The sequence below is a fragment of the Malania oleifera genome, chromosome 8 (genome assembly GCF_029873635.1).
Source record: "Malania oleifera isolate guangnan ecotype guangnan chromosome 8, ASM2987363v1, whole genome shotgun sequence".
NCBI classification, from domain to species: Eukaryota; Viridiplantae; Streptophyta; class Magnoliopsida; order Santalales; family Ximeniaceae; genus Malania; species Malania oleifera.
This window is the reverse complement of record NC_080424.1, coordinates 7,602,639-7,625,961: the sequence shown is the minus strand read 5'-3', so window position 1 is coordinate 7,625,961 and position 23,323 is coordinate 7,602,639. Positions and strand designations below refer to the sequence as shown.

At 36.0% G+C, this 23,323-nt stretch overlaps 1 protein-coding gene across 5 annotated transcripts in view; it reads right to left on the bottom strand.

The window, feature by feature from the left end:
• LOC131162454 (uncharacterized) overlaps nt 1-22,993 on the bottom strand; it is a 34,164-nt gene extending 11,171 nt beyond the window's left edge. Inside the window, exons 1-15 of one of the 5 annotated variants that reach the window (XM_058118942.1) lie at nt 22,575-22,993; nt 22,450-22,492; nt 15,543-15,664; nt 15,198-15,305; nt 13,350-13,494; nt 13,143-13,234; nt 12,873-12,966; nt 12,248-12,740; nt 10,958-11,100; nt 10,399-10,757; nt 7,292-7,453; nt 4,403-4,693; nt 3,794-4,213; nt 3,636-3,680; nt 3,453-3,538 (exon numbers count right to left, since the gene is read on the bottom strand). In XM_058118942.1, the coding sequence (XP_057974925.1) occupies nt 3,453-3,538; nt 3,636-3,680; nt 3,794-4,213; nt 4,403-4,693; nt 7,292-7,453; nt 10,399-10,757; nt 10,958-11,100; nt 12,248-12,740; nt 12,873-12,966; nt 13,143-13,234; nt 13,350-13,494; nt 15,198-15,305; nt 15,543-15,664; nt 22,450-22,492; nt 22,575-22,751 (2,780 nt within the window). In that variant the 5' untranslated portion in view covers nt 22,752-22,993. Of the gene's footprint in view, nt 1-3,452; nt 3,539-3,635; nt 3,681-3,793; nt 4,214-4,402; nt 4,694-7,291; nt 7,454-10,398; nt 10,758-10,957; nt 11,101-12,247; nt 12,741-12,872; nt 12,967-13,142; nt 13,235-13,349; nt 13,495-15,197; nt 15,309-15,542; nt 15,665-22,449; nt 22,493-22,574 lie in introns of those variants that run through there. The other 4 variants (XM_058118944.1, XM_058118943.1, XM_058118945.1 and 1 more) reach the window with 4 other exon arrangements.
• Nucleotides 22,994-23,323: the final 330 nt, after the last annotated feature.

The window sequence follows — 23,323 nt, the reverse complement described above, 5'->3', positions numbered from 1 at the left end:
ACATATCTCACACAATTGATGGCAATGAATTTCTCTTGCATCTTGGAGTACGCAACTCTACGCCACCAAGTACATGTGAGGCCCTTTGCAACAATGGTTGCTATGCCAACCCTACATCACCTGAAACATGGAATCTTTGGGTTCAAGGAATTGGAACTCTACAATAGAACGGAACACATTGTAGTCAAAGGTGCAAGGTGCATTGAGGCGCAAAGGGCACTTAAAGCTTAGGCGCGAGGCATAGGCATGCACTCCATGAAGGTGAGACACAAATTTATATTGTCTGAAATTCCCTATATAATGGATTTTTTTATTGTAAATACATTAGAACTAACATTTGAAATTTTAATATATCAAAATATTCAATACTGGAACATAAATGAATACTATAGTATAAATTTCCAATAATATGCAATGTTCATGCCATAAATTCCTTAAAATAGAAGCAAAAATAAGCAGCGTGAAACCAAAAAAAAAAGGGCAGCAGCAGCAGAGCAGCTCTGACTGACAAAATTCCAAAAAAGAGGATACAGTGTAAAAAACTCCAGGTAACACAACCATAAATGTCAAGAAAAAATAATGCTTCCAAAGAGAGAAAAAAGGCACATTAGCCAAATAAAGGGTTGAGGGTGGGGGAAAAAATCCAAAAGGAAGCTCAGAGCAGCTCTGACTGATAGCAGCAAAGCAGTCCACATCCAAAAGGAGGAGGAAAAGAAGAATAGAAAAATGACAGAAAGTAGTATAACAGAAATCTCAGGAAAAAAAAAGAACCAGAAATTGTCCCAAAAAAAAAAAAGCAAAAGACAACAAAAAAAGGGGAAAGGGAGAGGGGGGAGGGAGGGAGGGAGTTGGCAGAGCAACGAAAAGAGGAGGTAACATAAAAACAGTGTATGAGTTAAACATGCATGAGGCATGCTGCACAGCACCTTGAGCCACAGTGCACCTCCCCAAGCCAATGGTCCTCCAGAACAGATTCTCTCCCCATGGCCAAGTTGTATCGACATTAGGAAAGAAAGGAATGATAAATATGAGACACAAATTTCCAAGGACTCAACTCTCAAGTAAGTGATATTAACTCCCATTTTTCCATCCCACCATTTTGTTGAAGTCCAAACTTACCACAAATTAACTAGGTTCTGAAGGAAAGCAACAAAAACAGTTCTCCACCAAGGAGATGTTCTTAGACACCAAATTGCCTAGACCCAACCTCTCTCACTTTTCGACCTACTCACAGTCATGCAACCTACAAGATTGTCTCTATCCCAATCACCTACTCCCAACCACAAAAGATCTCTCATCAACTTCTCTAATCTCTGCATCACTCTCACTGGAATTCTACAGAAGGATAGATAACGGAGAACAGAAATGCATGGGTAAGAGTAACACAACCCCTAAAGTGGAGACTGCTACTTTCCACCCCATCAACCTCCAAGCAGCTCTCTCAAAAACTGGGGCCCAAAATAAATCAGCAATAGGATAATCTCATAGAGGGACACCTAAATAGGTAATAGGCCAACTCAGAATGGCACAACTTACTAACCCAGCAAAATTACCCGAATCAATACCTATTCCCACAATATCACTTCAGAAAATTAATTCTTAACCTCAACACTTTTTTCAAACACCTGCAAAATAGTTAGCACATTGCAGAAGCTGCCCGTATCCTCCAAAAGAAAGAGAATAATATCATCAATATGGACAAATTTTCAGTCCCACCTTAATTCCTTCACCAAACCTGTGTCAACTCCTCTATCAATCATCCTACTCAAGGCATCTCCCATAATAGTAAAAAGAAAAGGGGAAAGAGGATATCCCTGTCTATGACCCTTGGAAGCTTGAAACCAGGACTTAGGCTCACCATTCACAATGAGAAAACTATTACTGATCCACGAATCCATTTCCCCATCTCACCTCAAAAACCTTTTTGTCCACAACTCTATCCAAGAACCCACCTAACCCAATCATAGGGTTTTTCAAATTCATGGTCTTCAGAGGCGCGAGGTGCACTGAGCTGCAAAAGGTACCTAGAGCCTAGGCATGAAGCACAAGGTGAAGGCGCGAGTCTAAGGGTCTTAGCAATTGTCTGTAATACCCTAAATAATGGTTCTTGATTGTAAACACACTAGCACTACTATTTAAATTTTAAAATATAAAAATATTCAATACAAGAACATAAAAATGAATACTAGAACACAAATTTTCAATAATAGACGATGCTCATGCCATAAGTTCCACAAAATAAAAGCAGCAATAAGCATCTGGAAAACCCAAAAACAAAAAAAAACAAAAAACAAAAAAAAAAAATAAACAAAACAAAACAAAACAGCAAAACAGCAGCAGTAGAGCTATAACGAGATGCCAGAAATTCCATAAAACAGAACAAAAATGCAAATAAAAAGAAATGCTTTCAGGAGAAAAAAAAAAGCTTTAGTTTTCAAATAAAACAGCAAAAAAGGAAAAGAAAAAGGGAAAAAAATACAATATATCAAAGAAGGGGCTCAGAGTAGCAGACCAGTTAAGAAGAAGAAAGAAGAAGACCGAGCAGCAGCAGAACAGAAATTTCAGGAAAAAGGAGCAGAAATTCTGACCAAAAAAATGACAGCAAAGTTCAAAAATGGGGTTTGTAGCTCTGACTGAGAGCAGCACAGCAGGTCAAAAAGAAGAAGAAGAAAAGAAAGAAGGCTGAGAGCAGCTGAGCAGGTAACTCAGGAAAAAGTGGCAGAAATTCCATAAAAACAGAAAAAAAATAAAGAAAAATAAAAAATGGCTTGAGATCAAGAGAGAAACAAAAACAAAAACAAAGTACAACATAAACATGCGTGAGGCATGCCTCACTGCACATTGCACCTCGGTGCCCCTCACTCCGCCTCTTAAAGGTCGCCTCACCTCAATTCCATGAGGCACAAACCTCATCACCTCAGTGCGCCTCACACCTAGGCATGCCTTTGACTACTCTGTTCAAAGTCCAATTTCAAAACAAAAACCCCTTTTTTTCTTCTAACTGCATCTCCAACCACCTCACACACTATCAATGTTGCATCTAGAATCTTCCTATCACCAACAAACGCACTCTGCTTGTGGGAAATGGTATCCACTACCACTGGAGCCAACCTGTTAACAGGCCTAAAATCCTTGACTCTTATAGCACAATCTCTTTTAGGCATGAGCATGAGCATGATCAAAGTAGAGTTATTATTCTTACCTACCAACCCACATCTACCTCTGAAAACAGGTTCCTATAAAAAGCAGTAATCATGCTGCCATAAAATCCACTACTTCAGTCTGATTAATCTCATACATTATCCACTGTCAATGCTATAAGGCCAGATTACTATCGTATAATGGGTGTCAACAACTATGACGGCACAAATGCTGACCAAATGAAACAAATTTAACAAGAAAATAATAATAATAAGCAACGTATTAAATAAATAACAAGAAAAAGGGATCACCTGTTTTGCCAATGATTAGATGACACAAAGGCAGGATGAGGTTCAACATGATCTTGACCAAGGATTGAACAATCAGATGATGAAAGCTGTTTTATCATTAAGAAATTGAAACCAAATAATAAAAAATAGTGGCTTTAGGTACAAAAAGTTAAACCATAAAATATAAGGAGAATATAAGGATACACTTTTATCGCACCGAGTCCTTTCTGGTAACTTCAAATCTTGAATCTTAAGTGGAAATCATACAAAAATATTAATAATAATAATAATAATAATAATAATAAGTCAACAGATTAACCTGCACATCAGTACGGCAGATAAAGAATCACGATTTTTTTTACCTTACTTGTCTGCTCTAACAAATCCTCTATTGCAGAAGCAACATCAGGAACAACTGGAGAAACTTTTGTTGTATCTTCCAATATGCTGTTTCTTGTGGAATTCATCCTGCATAAAGAATCACAGTGATTTTCCCCAGATTGGAGTAGATCCTTCTGACAGTCATTTTCCAAAAGCCTCGCTCTTTTACTGTAGGAACTAGGCCTTCTCGCCTCTTCCTTAAAGCTATTACTTCTACTATCAATCACTTGTGGTTCTGTGCTCCTTGGGTTTTGAGATTGACTCAGAAGCTGGGATGGATCATCGCTAGATAAGATTCGAGCAGCTTGTGTAGGATACTGGCTCACAGTACATAATCCTGCCTCTTGGTCTTGACCAGTAGCTTCTTTAGGGCAAAATGGACTAAGAGGAACAATTTTGTTCTACAACATAGACCATATGCCAGTATAGTATGGAGTTTTATCAGTCCCAAGAAGAGGGTGAAATAAGCAAAACACAGACACATGCAGAGTGAAGGCATGTCCACTTCACAAACATTTTTATACACATCACATGTATGTGTATGCATGCTAACACCCACAGAGAGAGAGAGAGAGAGAGAGTAGAAATACCTGCTTGACACACTCATATATCCACTCAGTTGTAACAGATTTTATACCCCATTTACAAGCAGCCTCATACTTTGGCCCACTGGTGAACTTGCATAATAAATGAGTGACCTTTCTAGTTAATTTCTCCACAAATTTAGCTCCAAGAACAAAGCATAAATTTCTCAACAAGAGTCTCTCTTTCTCCTCATACTGGGAAACACAGAACCGTAAGCTTTCAAACCCACGCAATGGAATTTGACAGGGAAGTGGTGAATAGAGAATGTGACTACCAACATCCAACAAGCATCCATCCTTCAATAGCAGTATTATGATTCCATTAGAATTTGTCAATGGAAAAGTACAAGAAAAAATCCACACAAACAATACGATTATTTAACCTAGCATGTGATGTTGAAGAAAACCAATTAAAGGGGGCAAGGAAGTGGACAGGAAGAGTATTACATCACAAAGCAAGAAGACAGAAGATTATGCAAAATTAATAAAGTAAATGATAAAGGAAAATCAAGGTGATGGAATGAAACATACTGCAAACAAGGAATGATGACAATATTAATGTGAAATGGACAAAGATATTCAAACTTCTTCCACAAATTCTATATATAAGTTCACCAGTACTCTAAGAGATGGCAAGAAAATTATACTTTCAATCAATGCAAAAAGTATAAAATGGAAAAGAAGTTATATTTTCCAGGGTACAAATGTTTGTCAATAATGTGATTTCTTCCAAAAAGAAGCAACAAACTTGTTCCACAGAAAATAATATGCAATTCACAACCCAGAGATGGTTCATGAAAAATCTTCCAATACTAATCACTGTTCTAAAGTCCCAATTCATCTTCTGCAAAACACAAATATAATCAAAAAACTTGTTCCATAGAAAATAATATGCAATTCACAACCTAGAGATGGTTCATGAAAAATCTCCCAATAATAATCACTGTTCTAAAGCCCCAACTCATCTGCAAAACACAAATATAATCTTGGGAGAATTCACACAAATGTTTCAAGTCTAGATTTAGGCAATTGCATACAGGACCCATAAATATTTCACAGCACCACAAAATCATTGCAAGAAGGAAATTTCAGACTTTAATCAGGTGGTGATAAGAAATTGCAGTGCAAATCGACAGACAACATTTCTAGCATGAAAAATGAAAAAAACAAGGACAACATTGACATAATGAATAAATATCCACACATTGCTTATATTAGCACACATGGTAACTAGCAGTTAGGACCCTAAACTAAAAATTCAAAAATACACTCTCCCTCTTAATTTCCATTTTAAATCATTAACCACAGAAAGAATAGCGCAGCAAAAAGCCAAAGCAAATGAGACAAATGGTGAGTCAATTTCAATTCAAGCCAAACTTCATCATGAAGAGTCACTAATATCTAAAATTCAATATCATGGTTTTAAATCGCGGTAGCGGGTAGCATAACATAACGGTAACGGGTGTAACGGGAAGCGCAAGTAGCGGATGTTACATAACGGTAAGCGGGTGCAACAGCTGTGAATTTTTTTGAAGCACGCACAACCTTGTGCATATTAGCGTACTTGCATGTTTTAAGCTTTTAGCCCTTCTTGGAAAGAGTTTGTGTATTTTGGATCCTTTAGTTCGAGTAACTAAGTTATTTGGTAAGGGCAACAAGTTTACATTTGTTTTAAACCACCATTGATAGAAAAATTACGTGTGTGTGCGTATTTATACTTCTTATTGTTCTTATCTGTGATAAATTCTTATGTGTGCTAAATTAATTAATAAAACAAAATACATTAAACACTCCACTAATCTATTAGACACACAAGACATATGAATAATACAAATATAAAATAGCTAGAAAAAAAGAAGGTTGAAGTCGAAAAATATAAAACATAAATATCACATTACTAATATTATCAAAATAAAATATTTTCCTAACAAGTTAGTATTTTCAAATTGTAAATTAATGCATCTCTTGTGAGTATTAAAAGAAATAGTAAATTTTGCATCATTGTCATCCTCATTATAATCTTTTCCCCCTCTTGCCACATGGTATATTGAGAATGATTTATGAGAGGGAAAATGTGAGAAGGAAAAGTAAAAAATAAAATAATTTTTTTGGTGTAACAATCCTGTAGCGGTTACGTAACAGCCGTAGCGGCCTTTACGTAACAGCCGTGATTTTTCTTCCCACTGATTTCACAGTGTGTAACAGTATCGGTAACCCAAAAAACCGTTACGTAACGGTGTTATGTAACGGTCGCGGCCGTTATTTAAAACCATTTCAATATTGAAGGAACCTTTTACATAATGTCATTGCCCCCATCTTTCACTCTTAACTGTCAAGTAAAAGAACTGATTAGGCTTCACAGCAGTCACACAACCACGACAAGCCCATCCGCAAATTTCCTAATATTCTTAAAAGAAGGTTTTTTTCCTCCATATAAATATACTTCACAAGAGCTTCAACATCCTAAAATATTATGCAATTACCAAAACCCATCATCTGATACATTACAGTATCAGGAAGATGCCATCCTCATTTACAGTGCAATGCACGAATTAGTGTGAAAAATAAATATGAGAGACAACAAACAGAGATATCACAGTTTTAATCAGCACTGCCAATAAATATCAGTCAATGTGTATTTGGAAAAAGAGTATGGTAGAGCATATTAGCGATCCCCTGGTCACTACTGTTCTGTAAAAACAAAATAATTAAAAAAAAAAAAGAATCTAGTCGAAGACACATGCCAATAGAAAAATTATACTTACGCTCGATCATAATACAATTCCTCAAACTGTGCTTTAAAAAAAATGAAAAAAAAAAGGCAGTACATAAATGTATATTATAAAGAATAAATATAAAAGCCAATAATCAAGCATTTGCACAACAGAAATATACCTCCAAACAAGATCGAATCCAGTGACTGGACACATTAGTGGAAACATCAGCAAACTTGGGTGTCGCACCATGGCATTCCACAGTAAAGTGCACATTCTGCACAACCAGATCATTCACCAGCAGCCCTCCACCTTGATTTACCCATTGAACAATTTCAGCTCTCTGGTGAGGAAAGAAACCCAAGAAATAATGATTAAATACATTAGAAACCAGACCAAAAAGAAGATTAGATTTATAAATGAAGTAATGTGTAGTTCATGCAATGAGAGAAAATATTTGAGAGAAACTAAGGGGAAAAGGAGAACATCAATCAAGAAATAAATGTTGCAAGCCAGAATAGTACTCAGTGATCAGTTGATGGCTTCAACACTCAAAGCATGAGATAAACATACATTGAAACTTGAAGATGTTTTCCAATGTGCAGTTGTAACAACTTATATACAGACCATGCTTGGAAATTTAAGAACCAATGATAAATAATGAGATTTTAATTCAAAGCATGGATAAAACCAAACACTACAAAGCATGGATACAGGATTCGGATGTGTAGATAGATATAAAAGAAATTCTTAAAATTTAGAGAGATACAATGCAGTGGAGATGGGTTCAAAATATGTAAATTTACATATATAATTTACTATATTCTAAAAAATTATTAAAATATTAAAATGTTTAACAGTAATACAAATTTAAGTAGAAGCACAAATTTTTAAAGGATGCTAGATTTCTTCATCATACCTTGTGATAATTTCTTATATAATCTAAAAATTTGTAATTTAAAATAATTTACACATGAAAAGAAAGCATGCAAATATTTGTGGTTGCCCAACTTCATGGTAAAAAACATTAATTCGTGCTGGGTTTCTGAGCATGGATTTGGAATTCTGTAAATTGAACAATACCAAATGTAATGCAGAATTGCAATGAGCAAGGCTTCAAATCCTTCCAAATGCAACATTAATGTATTGTTTGAATATAAAAAAAAAAAATATCGGCATTAAAGCATAGGATAAATCTTCCCAATGATAAAAATTGTATAGGATACATTGAGGACACGTCAAGATACATTACTAAAGTATTATCTTCGCTTGTTTTTTGAAGTATCTGACATGTATCCAAGGAGTATCTAATGGAAGCGGGGCACCTGATATGCATATGATCGCCCTATAATTATCAGCAATTCATAGCCCAACCAAGAAAGTCGCATACTCAAGTTACAAAAACACCTCTCCAGATGTGGAGATAAGGTTGTGTACATTGTATGCCCTCCTAGATCCCTAATATAATGTGCATATTGTGTAGTTTGTGTTCCATTTTCTCATAATGATGACAAGATGACATCTTTAAGCCTTTTTCAGTTTCACTATTCAATTTGGCGCTACAAGCAATTAATTCTTATTAAAGTTCAACTTGCATGTGTTGTATTGTTGCTTCTTCATGTCATGATCTACTCCTTAACTGTTCTTTTATTCAAATACTGAGAATTTAAGCAAGACCGTCAATTAGTAGTTACAACAACAACAACAAAACCAAACCTTAGTTCCACTAAGTGGGGTCGGCTATATGAATCATTTTCCGCCAATTTATGCGATCATGGACCATTTCTTTTGATAGATTCAAGGATATTAAATTCTTACTCACTATCTCCTCCCAAGTTATTTTAGGTTTACCCCTACCCCTTCTACTGCCCCCCACAATAACTAAGTCACTCTTCCTCACAGGTGCATTATGTAGCCTACGTTGCAAGTGTCCATACCATCTGAGTCATCCCTCCCTTATCTTATCTTCTATAGGAGGTACACCTAACTTACCACGAATATGTTCATTCCTTAATTTATCTTTCAATGTTATATCACTCATCCATCTAAGCATTCTCATCTCGGCAACTTTTACTTTTTGGATTTTATGTTTCTTCGTCGCCCAACATTCTGATCCATATAGCATAGCTGGTCTTATAGCTGTCCTATAAAACTTCCATTTCAATTTTAAGGGTATTATACGATCACATAGCACACTTGAAGCACTTCTCCATTTTACCCAACCTGCTTTAATTTTATGCATTACATCATCTTCAATTTCTCCTTTATCTTGCATAATAGATCCAAGGTATCGAAATCTACAAGTGCTATTTATTTCTTTATCATCAAGTTTAACTTTGTCTCCAATATTCCTCCTCTCATTACTAAAATTACATTTCATATATTTTGTTTTATTTCTACTTATCCTAAAGCCTCTAGATTCCAAAGCTTCTCTCTATAATTCTAACTCAGCCTCTATTCCGTTCCTAGTTTCGTCAATTATTACAATATCATCTGCAAACAACATACACCATGGAACCTCCTTTTGAATACTCCTAGTCAATTGGTCCATCACCAAAGCAAAAAGATAAGGACTCAAAGCAGGTCCTTGATGTACACCTATGGTAATTGGAAATTCTCTAGCAGTTTTATGCATATAATTGAATTTTTTAAATACATTATAGTAGTAGCATTGACCTTTGACCAATGACCAGAATGTAGTGAACTTCAATATCAGGTTACCATTTTGGTTGATTATTGAGTTATAATTAGATGCATAATGTGTGCTTCACTTGTAAAATATACAATGCTTGTGTATCCTCAAATACTCAAAAAATTGTCCTTCCTTTATTTATCAAATACCTAATTTATATACGCTCAAACTGCATTGATAACAAACTCTAACTTTATGCAGTTGTCTTCAAGCCAATAACTAAAAGGAATATGATCTACAAAGCTTCATAAATTCAGTATCAGGTGCATCAGACATGCTAGCATACAACATGTTCCCAAACAAAACAGCTACTTGAATCTTTTTCCTGGTTCAATATTTGTCCAAAATTTTCAAAAAATTATCATTTTTTACCCAAACTCGTGCATTTAAGGTCCCAAGCAGCTATTTGAATGAGGGCCTGGATGAGTGCACCTCAACAGACATATAAATCCTCACAAATGTATCTCTAACTAATTATTCATGCAGATCCTGCTAGTGCTGAACTTGTTGAAATAATGCAAAACCTTGTCAAATGCCAAGATATCTCAGCAAGTATAATAACTTATTTATAGGAACCAGCGAAAGAAACTGCTTACCCTATCGTCAGGAAATGAAGCTGAAAAGCGGAACAATTTTCCCTTAAATACACTTAATGACTTCCTATCATTAACATTTTGAATGCTAGAGTCAGGTTGTCCCACATGCTGACCCTTAAATTTGTCACTTGCAGTAGATTGGCCTTGCTGGACATATCTAGCTGAATTATTCAGACGGCTGTCCCTCTTTGTGTTTATTTCCAACTTTCTTCCGCTGTTTTTCTCCATTGAGATCCCTGAACCAGACATAGAACTTCCCAGGGACTGATCAGTGGGCAAGCACGATTGAACTGTGGAGCTTTTCCCTTCTTTCAAGACAGCTGTACCTATACTAGCTCCTTTGCCGAAGCAAACAGGATCTACCCAATTGAAATGTGCAGTAAGATTAAAGGATAAACAAGCAGAGATAAAAGATTCAAATAATTACTGACAATAACCATGAACCTAACTTCACAGAATTAATTAATTAATTATATGTGCAACATGACTACTCGAGCATGAAGGCAAGTTAAAATAAATATAAAAATAAAAAAGAAATGACGATTATCACAATAGCAACCTTTTGGAAGAAGTAAGTCATAAGCAATGTGCCTCCGAAGTACAGGAATTTCTTTCTTTTCACGCTCACAATCATCAAGCCAGATGGTTCGAACCACATGAATGACACCCATAGCTGCAAGGCCTCTCAGCTCCTTTTTCTCACTGGATACAATTGAGGCATGTCAGAGACAAGTGCAATCATTTTTAGCCTCTGGTAAGAAGAGCTAAGTTGACACTTATCTCAGGATAATACATATCCTTGGAATAAAAAAACAAAATCTACATTATTTCAGGAATGAATGTATTAGAAGACCACATACTAAGATACACTTTTATCAATCATTCAATTGATCAATTAAATGGCTCTCAATAATTCACAATCTAACTCAAATACCTAAGGAAACCTTCTGCTTGGTCAAGTAGATACCATTCAAAAAATCAAATAATATGAAGTCATAAACCCCAGGCAAATTTCAATTAAAGTAACCCCTGTTTGGTTCACAGAATGGCATTCAAGCAGGAAAAGAATCAACCTGGAAATGTAATCAAAGAAAGAACAGAATGGCGGCTAGAATGCCCTTACTGCATTTGGTAGTCATGGCTGTTGTAGGAATCGCAATTTTGATTCCTTTGAATTGTTTGGCATTCTTCAATGGTGGCAGTAATGGAATGAAAAATAAATCATTTTTCAAAAATGCCCCAAATGAAGAATTATTTAATTTTTAATATTTCAAGTATATGACTTCAATTCAACATAACTTTTTTCTCAAATTTCTCTACATTTTTTTGCATCATAATTATTTTTTATATTTTAATAATAATAAATTATATTTTTGTTTCAATTTGTTGTTATCTTTCAAAAGTTATAATGATAACAACATTTTACTTTTATTGTTAATTTTCTTATTGTTGTCATTCTTGTTGTATTTGTTGTTATTGTTTTATTGTTTTTATAATAATATAATTGTAATTATTATTGTTGTTGCTGCTGTTATTTTTGTCACTAATATTTTTATTGTTTTTATAATAATTATTTTTATAAGTATTGTAATCACTAGTGTTGTTGCTGCTGCTGCTGTTTTTGTAGCTGTTGTTGTTGTTGTTGTTGTTACTATTATTATATAAGCCCACGATTTAGATGTACAAGAAACCCCATCAAGTCTATCCGACAAAAGTATTATTGTGTCATACTCTTTTATGTCAACATTTCTAACAGTCAAGAGCATAACTGAGAGAACAGATTTTCAGAACAAATATCATATGGAAAAGCTAAGAACCACATTTTATGTTTCTGCCATGCAGGACTTACAGCTCTGAAGGATTTCCAACAACTATGTGTGTCAATTTTTCACTCAATGACATAAACCGGGAGCCACCGCCTCTACGCACCATATTAACTAGCTTACGCATTTCAGCTGCTTCAAATCCAACAAGCGAAATTCTGCAATCTGACAAGTACAAATCACTGTCTTCAGATTGAGAGTCATCAGCAACACACCCACCAATATTCATTTCATTTTTCGGATGGAAGGTAGGCACTTCACACTCATCCTTTTTAATAAATGTAGGAGCATCTGAATATGTAGAAACATTCTGTGAGAGAGTAGTTTCTAAATCTGGATCCACAAACCCTGTGGACCGGACAGCATGCCAATTTGATTCTGTGGCCATTGAGGATGCTGCTGATTGTGAATTTCCAAGAACCTTGTATTGGCTTTGCTTTGCTGTCAAAGAACCCCTTACAGAGTTGATTGAAGATGTAAGACCACCCTGAACAGGATAGGAGTCCTCATTAAGACAAGCTATTCATAAAAAAAAAAAAAAACACAAATTAATGTCAGATGTAATAATTCAGAATTCCTCACAATGCAAGAGAAAAAAGTTGCCAGGTCATGAATTCAAACAGAACAACATATTAATGCACAAAGCATTACCTCTTCTAGAAATTGATTGGTCAAACCATTTCCGAGTAACAATATGAATGTGGCCCCACCTTTGAGCAACCTTATATTTGTCACCTTCCGGAGCGTATGAATAGTCAAGGGAAAAAATGTTATTCTGTACTTCAATAATATTTGGCAATCATGAAGTTCAAAATGAATCAAGCAACATGATCTTATAACAAAGACAAGTGGGATTGAAAACAAAATGAGCACATGCAATTCAAATCAACACTTTTCTTTTGGAATCCATGTGAAGGATATATCAGAAATTAAATGTGTGCACTTCCGGGTTAGTTCTGCAGAATATCTCCCACCATTTTGTATGATAATCTTTTCCATCTCCTTTCGCTCATCTAAAAGAAACCAAGAATATTACCCTTAGACAGGAAAGAAATTATTTTTGGCATCACCATCAGACAGCATATATCTCTCTCTTCAGTTGATATTTATTAAGTAAACTTTGTTGACCTGCTGGAATTCTTGTCACACAAATTGTCAATCCAGAAAAAGGAAGAACCCTGTATGACTCTTGAGGTACAACACGATGCTCATTCCAGCATTGATTTAACCAACTGATACTGACAATTGGTTTTTTTAGAATGTTTAAAGCCCACTGCAAAAGAATAAAAAATAGAAAACAGTTACATCATCATGCATCTCAAGCAAAGAAAGAAAACAGAAAAGACTGAGAGTCTGCATAGTAACTAACTAGCAAAATGGGGATGCCATTAAAAAAAAATTACAAGGAAAACTGCCCTCAAAGAAAGAGGGAAAATGTGCAGAGTGAGAATGCCATTTAAGAGAGAGGATTGTTAGAGGCAGTTTTGAAGTTTTTTTTGTTTCAATATTGAATTACCACATAAAGGATTTTTGTGGTATTTTTTTACCAAAACATGAACATTGAAAACTACTCACAAGTTCCCTTCATTTGTAGTGTTGTTATAAACAAACACTAAACAATGTCATTTGCTTTAGACAAAAAAGGAAGTGTCGAAAGATAAAAACACAAGCTTGCCTTCTCTTGCCAGCCCCAGGTCCAACCAAGTATTAATGTAGGAAGTTTAAACTCCATTGTAGCTGTGGGCAAACAAGGTTTCATCAATGAGCCAATTTGTGGATTTTGGCCTCATCACAAGCTCACCACCTTGCCAAACCTCAAGTCAGATTAATAGTTCCAATTTTAAACCAATCTCCACAAGGATATTGAAAGTGAAACTTAGTATCATATCTCACAATCGAGAAAAACAAACATACTGATGACCACGAGAACAACTAGTTCATCCAAATTAGTAGCTAAACACAGCAGTGACTATGAGTAATTGAGTACGTAAAACTAGCTTGTCCGAATCAAATGAGATAGAACAAAAATAATTAAACTCCAACAGTAAATACACAGAGGCACACGAATAGGTGCACAAACAGCTGTGATCGTGAATACAACTAGTCTGTCCAAGTTAAATGAAACAAGAACAACGATTAAAATCATTAAATAACTTTTAAAAGTTTGGGAGATCATTGCTGTCATAATACAATAATAGGAACATTAACTAAAAATGTTCACATCAAGGAACATGAGTACTTTCTAAATTATCTATAGTTGTATAATAAATAATATTTAACCGATTTATGAATGCCAATTATGTTAGTTGAATATGTTTAATATCATTATTATATTACATTTAGTGCATCTTATGCACAATACACCCATCCTCGATGTACTTTATTCATAGTATTTTAGTTTTGACTCTTGCATTATTATGTCCATTAATATTTTCTGTTAAATCTTAATATACATTGTCAGCCCACAACCTAATAACTTAAACTTTTAGGGGAAAGTGATTGCTTAACATGGTATCAAACCTGGGTACCAGGAGGTCGTGGGTTCTAGACTTCTTGGTCCTGGGTTACAAATTATCTTATTCCTTGAAATGGGTGTTATTTATCATTTGTTTATCTCTCCACATGCAATCGGGCTGCACGTGCGGGGGAGCGTTAAAGCTTGATAAACATTGTTAGCCCATAACCTAATGGCTTAAACTCTTAGATAAAATGTTGCTGAACAGTTTCTAAAGTTTAACAAAAGAGTTCCATGCTTTACTCTTCATTTCAATCATTTTTTAAAATCAAAATTGAAATTGACATGGGCATCAAAATTTCTGTGCTATTAAAGCCTTGAATTTTTTTCAAAGTCAAAATTAACTTGCTCACAAGCGCAGAGAGAGAGAGAGAGGGTATCTAAACAGAGTTACGTTATCCACAAATTAGGATATGGAATAGGTCGATAACAAACATTATCACAACAATGAAACCATATACCTTGTACTTTGCAGCCAAAACATTCTTCACAATAACAAAGCTAACATCCAAAGATGCCTTAGCATGCAATATGCCTCCCATTGCAGTAACCAGCTTTTCAATCTTGACCTACTATACACATTGGCATAAGATTCATCATCAATGGCATAAAATTATGAAGGCAGACAGATGGACATTCGGGCAGGGGACAGAAAGCAAGAGAGGTAGATATTCAATGAGAAAAACAGGAAGTGAAAAAGAAGATCTATTTTTGAGTAAAAATGATCATGCCATTACCAAAAGACTTATAGCACAAACAATAGAGCAATCAGCGTTGTCTCAGAAACAAGAATCACAGCACAATACCTTTTCATCCATCTCAAAACCAGATGCAAGCACTTTGACCCCGTCCATTGCAAGACAACAGGTGAACCCTTGTTTAGGCAAAGCTCTACGTTCCTTTGCACAGGAAAGCACGCATTGAGGACCTACCAACAATACACATGCACATTAAAACCAACTAAATTTCCACAAAAGAGTAGCTTGCTAAAAGGTCAACTGTGCACAATATCACCAATAAAGCACATAGTGAGCCATTTCGTATGGTTCATGGTTTTTGCCTATTACCAACATTTATTCCAAAAGTTCAGCATAATAAATTGGACTGCTATAACAGGCAATTCGCACATGCTGAAAGTAACTTTTTTTATCGTATAATGACATGTACAACATACCAATTTTAAATTTCAAATTTACTTAGAATTTGGGCTGCTCAAAATAATTTGGGAACAGCCAACCATTACAAAAATTCCTCTCAAAAATAAATAAAGGTAAAAAATAATGGAATCTTTTGCAGAATAGGCATTGCTTTTGTTAATAGTTATTTAGTCATTTATCATTATTATTATGTGTTAAAGCTCTATCCGTAATAAGTGTGAGTTAGTAAGGGAATCATGGTCATTGGTATTGCACATGACGTATATCATAAATAGAGAGAGAGACGTATCCTGAAGTCAGGTCTTTCATTACCAAATTATTCAACATTGTATCAGAGCATGATTCTGAAATCTAAACCCTAATTGTTACCACCACCATCAAAACGGAATCCTAAAACACAAAATCTGCTGCATGTCTACCATCATAGAAGAATTTCCAGCAACACTATAGCCCTAGAAAACATTTAGCAGCTTCCAGAAGTCAGACCGATTGCTGGAAATTTCCTGCACAACACTGCTAGTTCAGGAACACAAACTCTACTATAGATTTTGCAAAAACACCACCATAATCACCCATAGACACTGCTAATCTTCCCCCCACTGGAATCCCATCTCCAGGAAGTGTCCCATGCGCACTCACGCACCACTTGAAGGCTGCCAGAGCCAACCCCACGCGCCAGCGCATGAAGCTACTTTCAGGAATGTTTTTGACCTGAAATCATCCAGCAATGATCAAATCCCTCTATTAACATGTTGATGGAGTTTTTCGTGATGTTCTTTTTGTCCAAAGATCTCATCTTTTTTAATTGCTTATGTGCGGCACCCGAGGAATGGTTGTTTGATACTTCATGAAGCTGCTTATCAATGGTTATTGAGTTTATTGGGTCCAAAACTGTGGGATTTGCTGTTTTTTTTTATTCAATGTTATAATTCCTTCCATATACCAAAATATCAAGCTGTTGGGCATGTGTTTTGCTCAGATCCAATCTTTGTTTTGACCATGCACTCATGGTAATTCATTAGTTGTTGTTCGGTGTTAGTAAAATTCATTGGCGACTCTCTTAGAGCAGTGCTAGTGTTCATAAGCTTTTTTTTTTTTTTTGGTGTGTGTAGACCCATCGTGGTTCGCCCCTTCCCTGCCCTGCATATGCACGAGATTTGTGCACTGGGCTGCTCTTTGTTTTTTTCAGGCTGTGGCAGTGTTATATAAGTTTGTTGGTGATTTGTCCATGGCAGTTTTGGTGGTTCACCTCTCCAATTGTTCCACTGCTGCATATTGGTTTCTTGGGGCAGCATCTAGGTTTCTTGGTGCTGTGGCAGCCATGTACTGATTTATTTGTGACTTGTTGCTGGTGGATCACCTTGTTTGTGGTTGTTCCGATTGTTCCAGCAATTAATCTTGTCATCATTGGTCTGAGTTTGTGAGTGTAGGGAATAGGGATGGAGTTTGCAAATCCCCAAAGTATGGTTCCCTTGTTAGTCACTTGTTTGAGTGAATTACATTCAAGGTTTCTACAGTATCAAACATCTCAATAAGCATCTTATTACAATGCATATTTTGCCCAGAAAGGTAATCATATAGTCTATATGTCATCTACTATCTTTCCCACTAGTCCTTGGATTATCAATTCTGCTACCACTGACCATACAACAGGCAAAACCAACTTCTCTTTTGACCACCAGTATCCTAAAAATCTATCTTAAGTTACCCTTACTGATGGATCCACTATTGCTATTAAAGGGATAGGATGAATAAATCCTACTCCTTCCATCTCTCTTTTTTCTGCTTTATACATTCCTAAATCCCCTTTCAATCTAATGTTAATTAGTAAGCTTATAAAGTCACTAAATTGTTTTGTCACTTTCTTTCCTACTATATGGTTATTCAAGATCTGAAAACAAGGAAGACAATTAGCACAGGACGTAAGGCTCTTGTACTTTGCTACTTTGAGTCGCCTTCTCCTCACATTGCTTGCTCAATCGCAGCTACACCACCTCAAATCCATTGTCGCCTTGGCCATCCATCCTTGGACAAGTTGAAACAGCTAGTTCCTACATTGAGTTATGCGTCTAATTTTGAGTGTGAGTCTTGTCCATTGGAAAAACTTCATCATGTTCCCTTTGCTTCCAGGGTCGACAAATGGGTGGTTAGCCCTTTCATGCTAGTCCATTCCAAAATTTGGGGTCCTAGTCTTGTCACATCAAAGATGGAGTTTCGATACTTTGTTATTGATGAAAGACCATTCCGAGTTGTTTAATATCTTTTGTGCCTTCTATTCTCAAATAAAGACTCAATTTGATATGTCAGTCAAGATACTTCGTAGTGATAATGCTAAGGAGTACTTCAATACCCAACTCATCTAGTATGATCCATTAGTACTCTTGTGCCCACATTCTACAACAAAATGGAGTTGCAAAGTATAAAAATAGACATATTCTTGAAGTCACTGGTACCCTATCGTATCAAATGAATATCCCCAAAGTTTTTTGGACTGATGTTGTGCTCACAACTTGCTCCCTCATCAATAAAATGTCATCCTCTGTCATTGGTGGTAAAATCCCATATTCAGTTATCTTCCCTAAGGCTCCTTTGTTCTCCCTTCCTCCTCGTATATTCAGTTGTGTGTCCTTTGTCCATTAGTTAACTCCAGGAATGGATAAGTTGTATCCTCATGCTATCAAATATATTTTTCTAGGCTATTCCTACACTCAAAAAGGGATGTTGATGTTATAGTCCTACTTTACATTAATTCTTTGCCTTTGTTGATGTCACTTTTTTTAGTCTACACCATACTATGATTCCTTGAATTCTGTTGACCTTGATGAGTCCCTTGCCTTCCAGACCCAAACCTATTATTCGTGCCTAATCCTCCTACATCTTCATCCAGTTTGAGTCCTTCTCATCGCTTGGATCATCCCAATTTACAAGTATACACACGGAGACTCAAGGGCGAAGAGCCTCCTCTAGCTTCTGCTACTACGCCTCTAGTTACCCCTTTAAATGATCTTATTTCCCATGATGTTGATCTTCCTATAGCTGTTCAGAAAGGTAAACGCACTTGTACCCAACTTCAAATCTCTAATTTTGCTCGTTTTGATTTCTTGTCACCCTCATATTATTGTCTTGTTAGTACTTTGTCCTTTGTTTCTCTTCCAAAATCTATTTTGAAAGCCCTATCCCATTATGGGAGGAGGGCTGCAATGGTTGAATAAATACATGCACTACATGATAACGATACTTGGGATTTGAGACCTATTCCTCCTAATAAGTCTGTGGTTGGTTGTCAATAGGTGTACAATGTGAAAGTCAATCCTGATGGTTATGTGGCTCGTTTAAAAGCCCGCCTTGTTGCTAAGGGATATACTCAAGTGTACGGTTTGGATTATTCAAACACATTCTCTCAGTCACTAAACTTGCCTTGGTACATTTGTTCATCTCTTTTTAGCCACCACTTGTCATTGGCCTTTACATCATCTAGATGTGAAGAATGCTTTCCCACATGGTGATTTTTATGAGCAGCAGCCACCTATGCTTGTTGCTCGGGGAGAGTTAGGCTCAGTATGTTGGCTTAAGAAATCATTATATGGATTAAAAAATCTCCAACAGCATGGTTTGGCCATTTTGTTGTTGTAGTACTTGAGTTCGGCCTCTGACGGTGTGCAGTAGATCACTTTGTACTTTATCATCATACCCCATCTAACAGGATTTTTCTTACTATTTACGTAGATGACAATATGATCATTGATTCACTGGTGGTGATGATCAAGACGTTCAAGACCTAAAGTTTTTTCCTACAAAGTAAGTTTTAGATCAAGGACTTGGAATGATTGAAGTACTTCTTGAGTATAGAAGTATCGAGATCTAGTACACGATTTGTCTTATCATAAAGTAAGTATGTTCTTGATCGTTAAGATGAGACAATAATGTTAGGATCCAAACCTATTGATCATGGTTCTGAACACCAGACCAATAGTCGACCCAAAAAGACCACTAGGTCGATCGGACCGGTTGGACTGGTGGTCGAACTGATGATCAAACCGATGACGTCTACATGATGTCATAATATATTTATATATATAAATTCATAATTATAAATAAAAAAAAAACTAGAAGATATCTAAGAATTATATCATATAATTTCATAATATATTTAGCTTTAAGGTATATTAATTATTATTTTGTTTTATTTTTATTTTTTTAAATTTTGAATTACCAAATTACCCTTCAAATAAATGAGCTTTAACATTTAACATTATTTTTTAAATATAATTTTAAAATTAAAATAAATGAACTAAGTTGACCTGGAAACAAACCTGAGTCACACTAGTTCTAACCAATTAGCCGGTTCGCATCATTTTCGATTTTCAGCTAACACTCGAACCAAACATGTGGCCGATTTTGGTCGAACCGAGTTGAACTGACCGGTCCGGTCTGATTTTCAAAACTATGTTGTTGATACACCCATGGATCCCAAAAGTAAGTTAGTGTCAGATATGGGTGATTTGTTGCCTAACTCCGGTCAATCCCAGAGACTTGTTAGAAAGTTGAATTATCTCATAGTCACTCAACTAGATACGTCCTTCACAACAAGAGTTGTGAGTTAGTTTCTCGAATCCCCAATAGCAAGTTACTAGGATGCAGTAATTCACATTTTGAGATATCTTGAAGGTGCACCGAGGAGAAGTCTCTTATATCAGGATTAGGATCACACTCATATTCAAGGATATATAGATGCAAATTGGGCTAGGTCACCTTCTGACCATAGATCCACAACTGGATATTGTACCTTTGTCAATGGTAATTTGGTGTTTCGAAAAAAATAAGAAACAAACTATGGTGGCCAAGACAAGTGTTAAGTCAGAGTATAGGGCTATGGCGCACACTACATGTGAACTTGTTTGGTTGAAGAACTAGGTTTTCCACATTCTCAACCTGTGGAGTTGATGTGTGGTAATCGAGCTACTATTCATACTGCCTCCAACCCAATCTTCCATGAGTGAATAAAGCACATTGAATTTGATTACCGCTTTATTCATAAGAAACTAGTACAAAAGCTCATTACAACCACTGATGTGAAATACAAGTTTCAGCTTGCTGATTTATTCACTAAAGCATTGGGAGGTGCTTGTATGAAATTCACTTGTAACAAGCTACGAACGCATGATATATATGCTCCAGCTTGATGGGGAGTGTCAATGAATGGTTATTTAGTCATTTAGCATCATTATTATGTGTAGATTTTTATTAGTAATAAGTTTGAGTTAATAAGAGTTCTATGGTCATTGGTGTTGTACTTGACATACATTATAAACAAAGGGAGAGACCTACCATTGAAGTCAGGTTTTCCATTTTACCCAATTATTCAACAGCTTTGAACATTAAAAGCCTTTGTTCCTCAACTCTCTAGGCCCAATTTCAGAAATCTTCATTCTAAAGAAAATGCCTATAAACCTATGTCACCAAGAACTACATAAACAATCTATTATTACACCTCCAACAGCCGACAGAGCTGGTACCAAAGCAGTGTTGATTTACCATGGTGGTGAACAAGCAATTTCAAGGTTTTTAACGGAACAGATACCGATCAAGGAGATTTTCTGTTAACACCATCCAGCCTAATTTTGACTCTGAAGACCATGGCTATAAGCCTATGTCACCAAGAACTACATAAACAATCTATTATTACACCTCCAACAACCGACAAAGCTGGTACCAAAGCAGTGTTGATTTACCATGGTGGTGAACAAGTGATTTCAAGGTTTTTAACAGAACTAATACCGATCAAGGAGATTTTCTGTTAACACCATCCAGCCTAATTTTGACAGCAAACTAATAGCTAAAAAAAAAAAAAATAGTAAGTACAAGTCCTTATTGCACCAACTGAAAGTACATGGACCAAAATAGGTCTTGCTTTAAAACGGAAGCAGTAACTTATGATTTCACTCCAATGAAGAACATCAATGTAGACGCAGCAAGACATGCATAAGAAAAAAGTATTAAACTGGGGAGGAATATGAAACAAGAAACTGACAAATTAAAAATCAAATGATCTAAGGTTGTGTTTGGCTCCATAGAGTAAACATCTGAAAAGCCTTAAATGGATAAGGGACAAAATAAATTCATATCAAATTCATGCAGACCCTAAGAACGGCATATTACAAAAAAAAAAGAGAGAGAGCGATGCTTCCGAGTACCACCTAATCTCCTGCCAAATGCCCCATCTTTGGTATCATCTACAACAGGCCTCATGACACTACACTACACTATATACTTGCATCATTTTCCTGCTAATAGCTGCAGTTGTCCCAGAGCACTGCTACCATTTGCGCCAGGCAGAGCTAGCAGTGACACACTCACACCTATCACTACTAGGAGGGGCTTTATTGGAATATTAGGTGGGGCATTCAGCATTTTCGCACCCAAAAAAAAAACATTTCCAAGTCCACATTTAATATCAAAGGGGGAGAAAATGAAGACTTGATTATCGAATTAGACCCAAACAAATTCAATAAATAAAATAAAATAAAAGCAGCAAGGAAAAAAAACGGAAAAATACCAATCAAATTACAACCCTTAGCTCGAAGATCCTCGAATTTCACCTGCAAACCAAGGAATGTACATGAGAAACGAGAAATATAACTAAAAACTTAGTTGAAACCAAATTCGAGGGCGTTGTATCACATGATCGGGAGAAGAGATGATGTGGTAATCGTCTGGGGCGTTGCGAGAAGGATCGCAGCAGAAGAAGATCTCGGCCCCGTTCTGCTTGAGAGCATCGTGAAGAGAGTCGAAGAGCTCGGGAGGGACTAGGTTCCGCGACATGAACACGCTCGCGCCCTTGAACGACTTCGTCGCCATGAATCCTTGATCTCCCGCCGGGGGAGAGAGGGAACAGACAAGAGGAGGAATGGGCGGAGTTAGGTTTACGGTGTGAGATTTGAATAAGGAAATGGGGGAGGCCGGGAGGCTCAAGAAAATGAAAAATTAAAGGCGGGAAAGTGAGTCTTGGACCGCAGTAAAATTCTCAGTTTTTTTCTCTTTTGGGGACGTTGTTTGGCAAGAAAGAAAATATAGTCGTCGGAATGTACTTTAATCTTCTCCCGCACTCTTTCGGAGGATATCTTTGTTCTTATTTTTAGGGATTGTTTGTCTTTGGACCACGAAAAACGAAAAACGAAAAATGTAGTGTCCTAAAAAATATATTAAATTATGAAAATGTTAAAAGGCCCTTTTAATTTTTTAAAAAAAATAAATAATTATTATAGCTTGTCAATTTGCAAAATCAAATCATTAAATTTTAAAAATGGAACCACATTTTTGCTTTTTATTTGGGAAATCATATTTCACCTTAAATATGAGTGGAATCTTGATTTCCCTCAAGATGGACTAAAATGGATCTTCATTCCATAAAATGAAACATTTCATAGTAA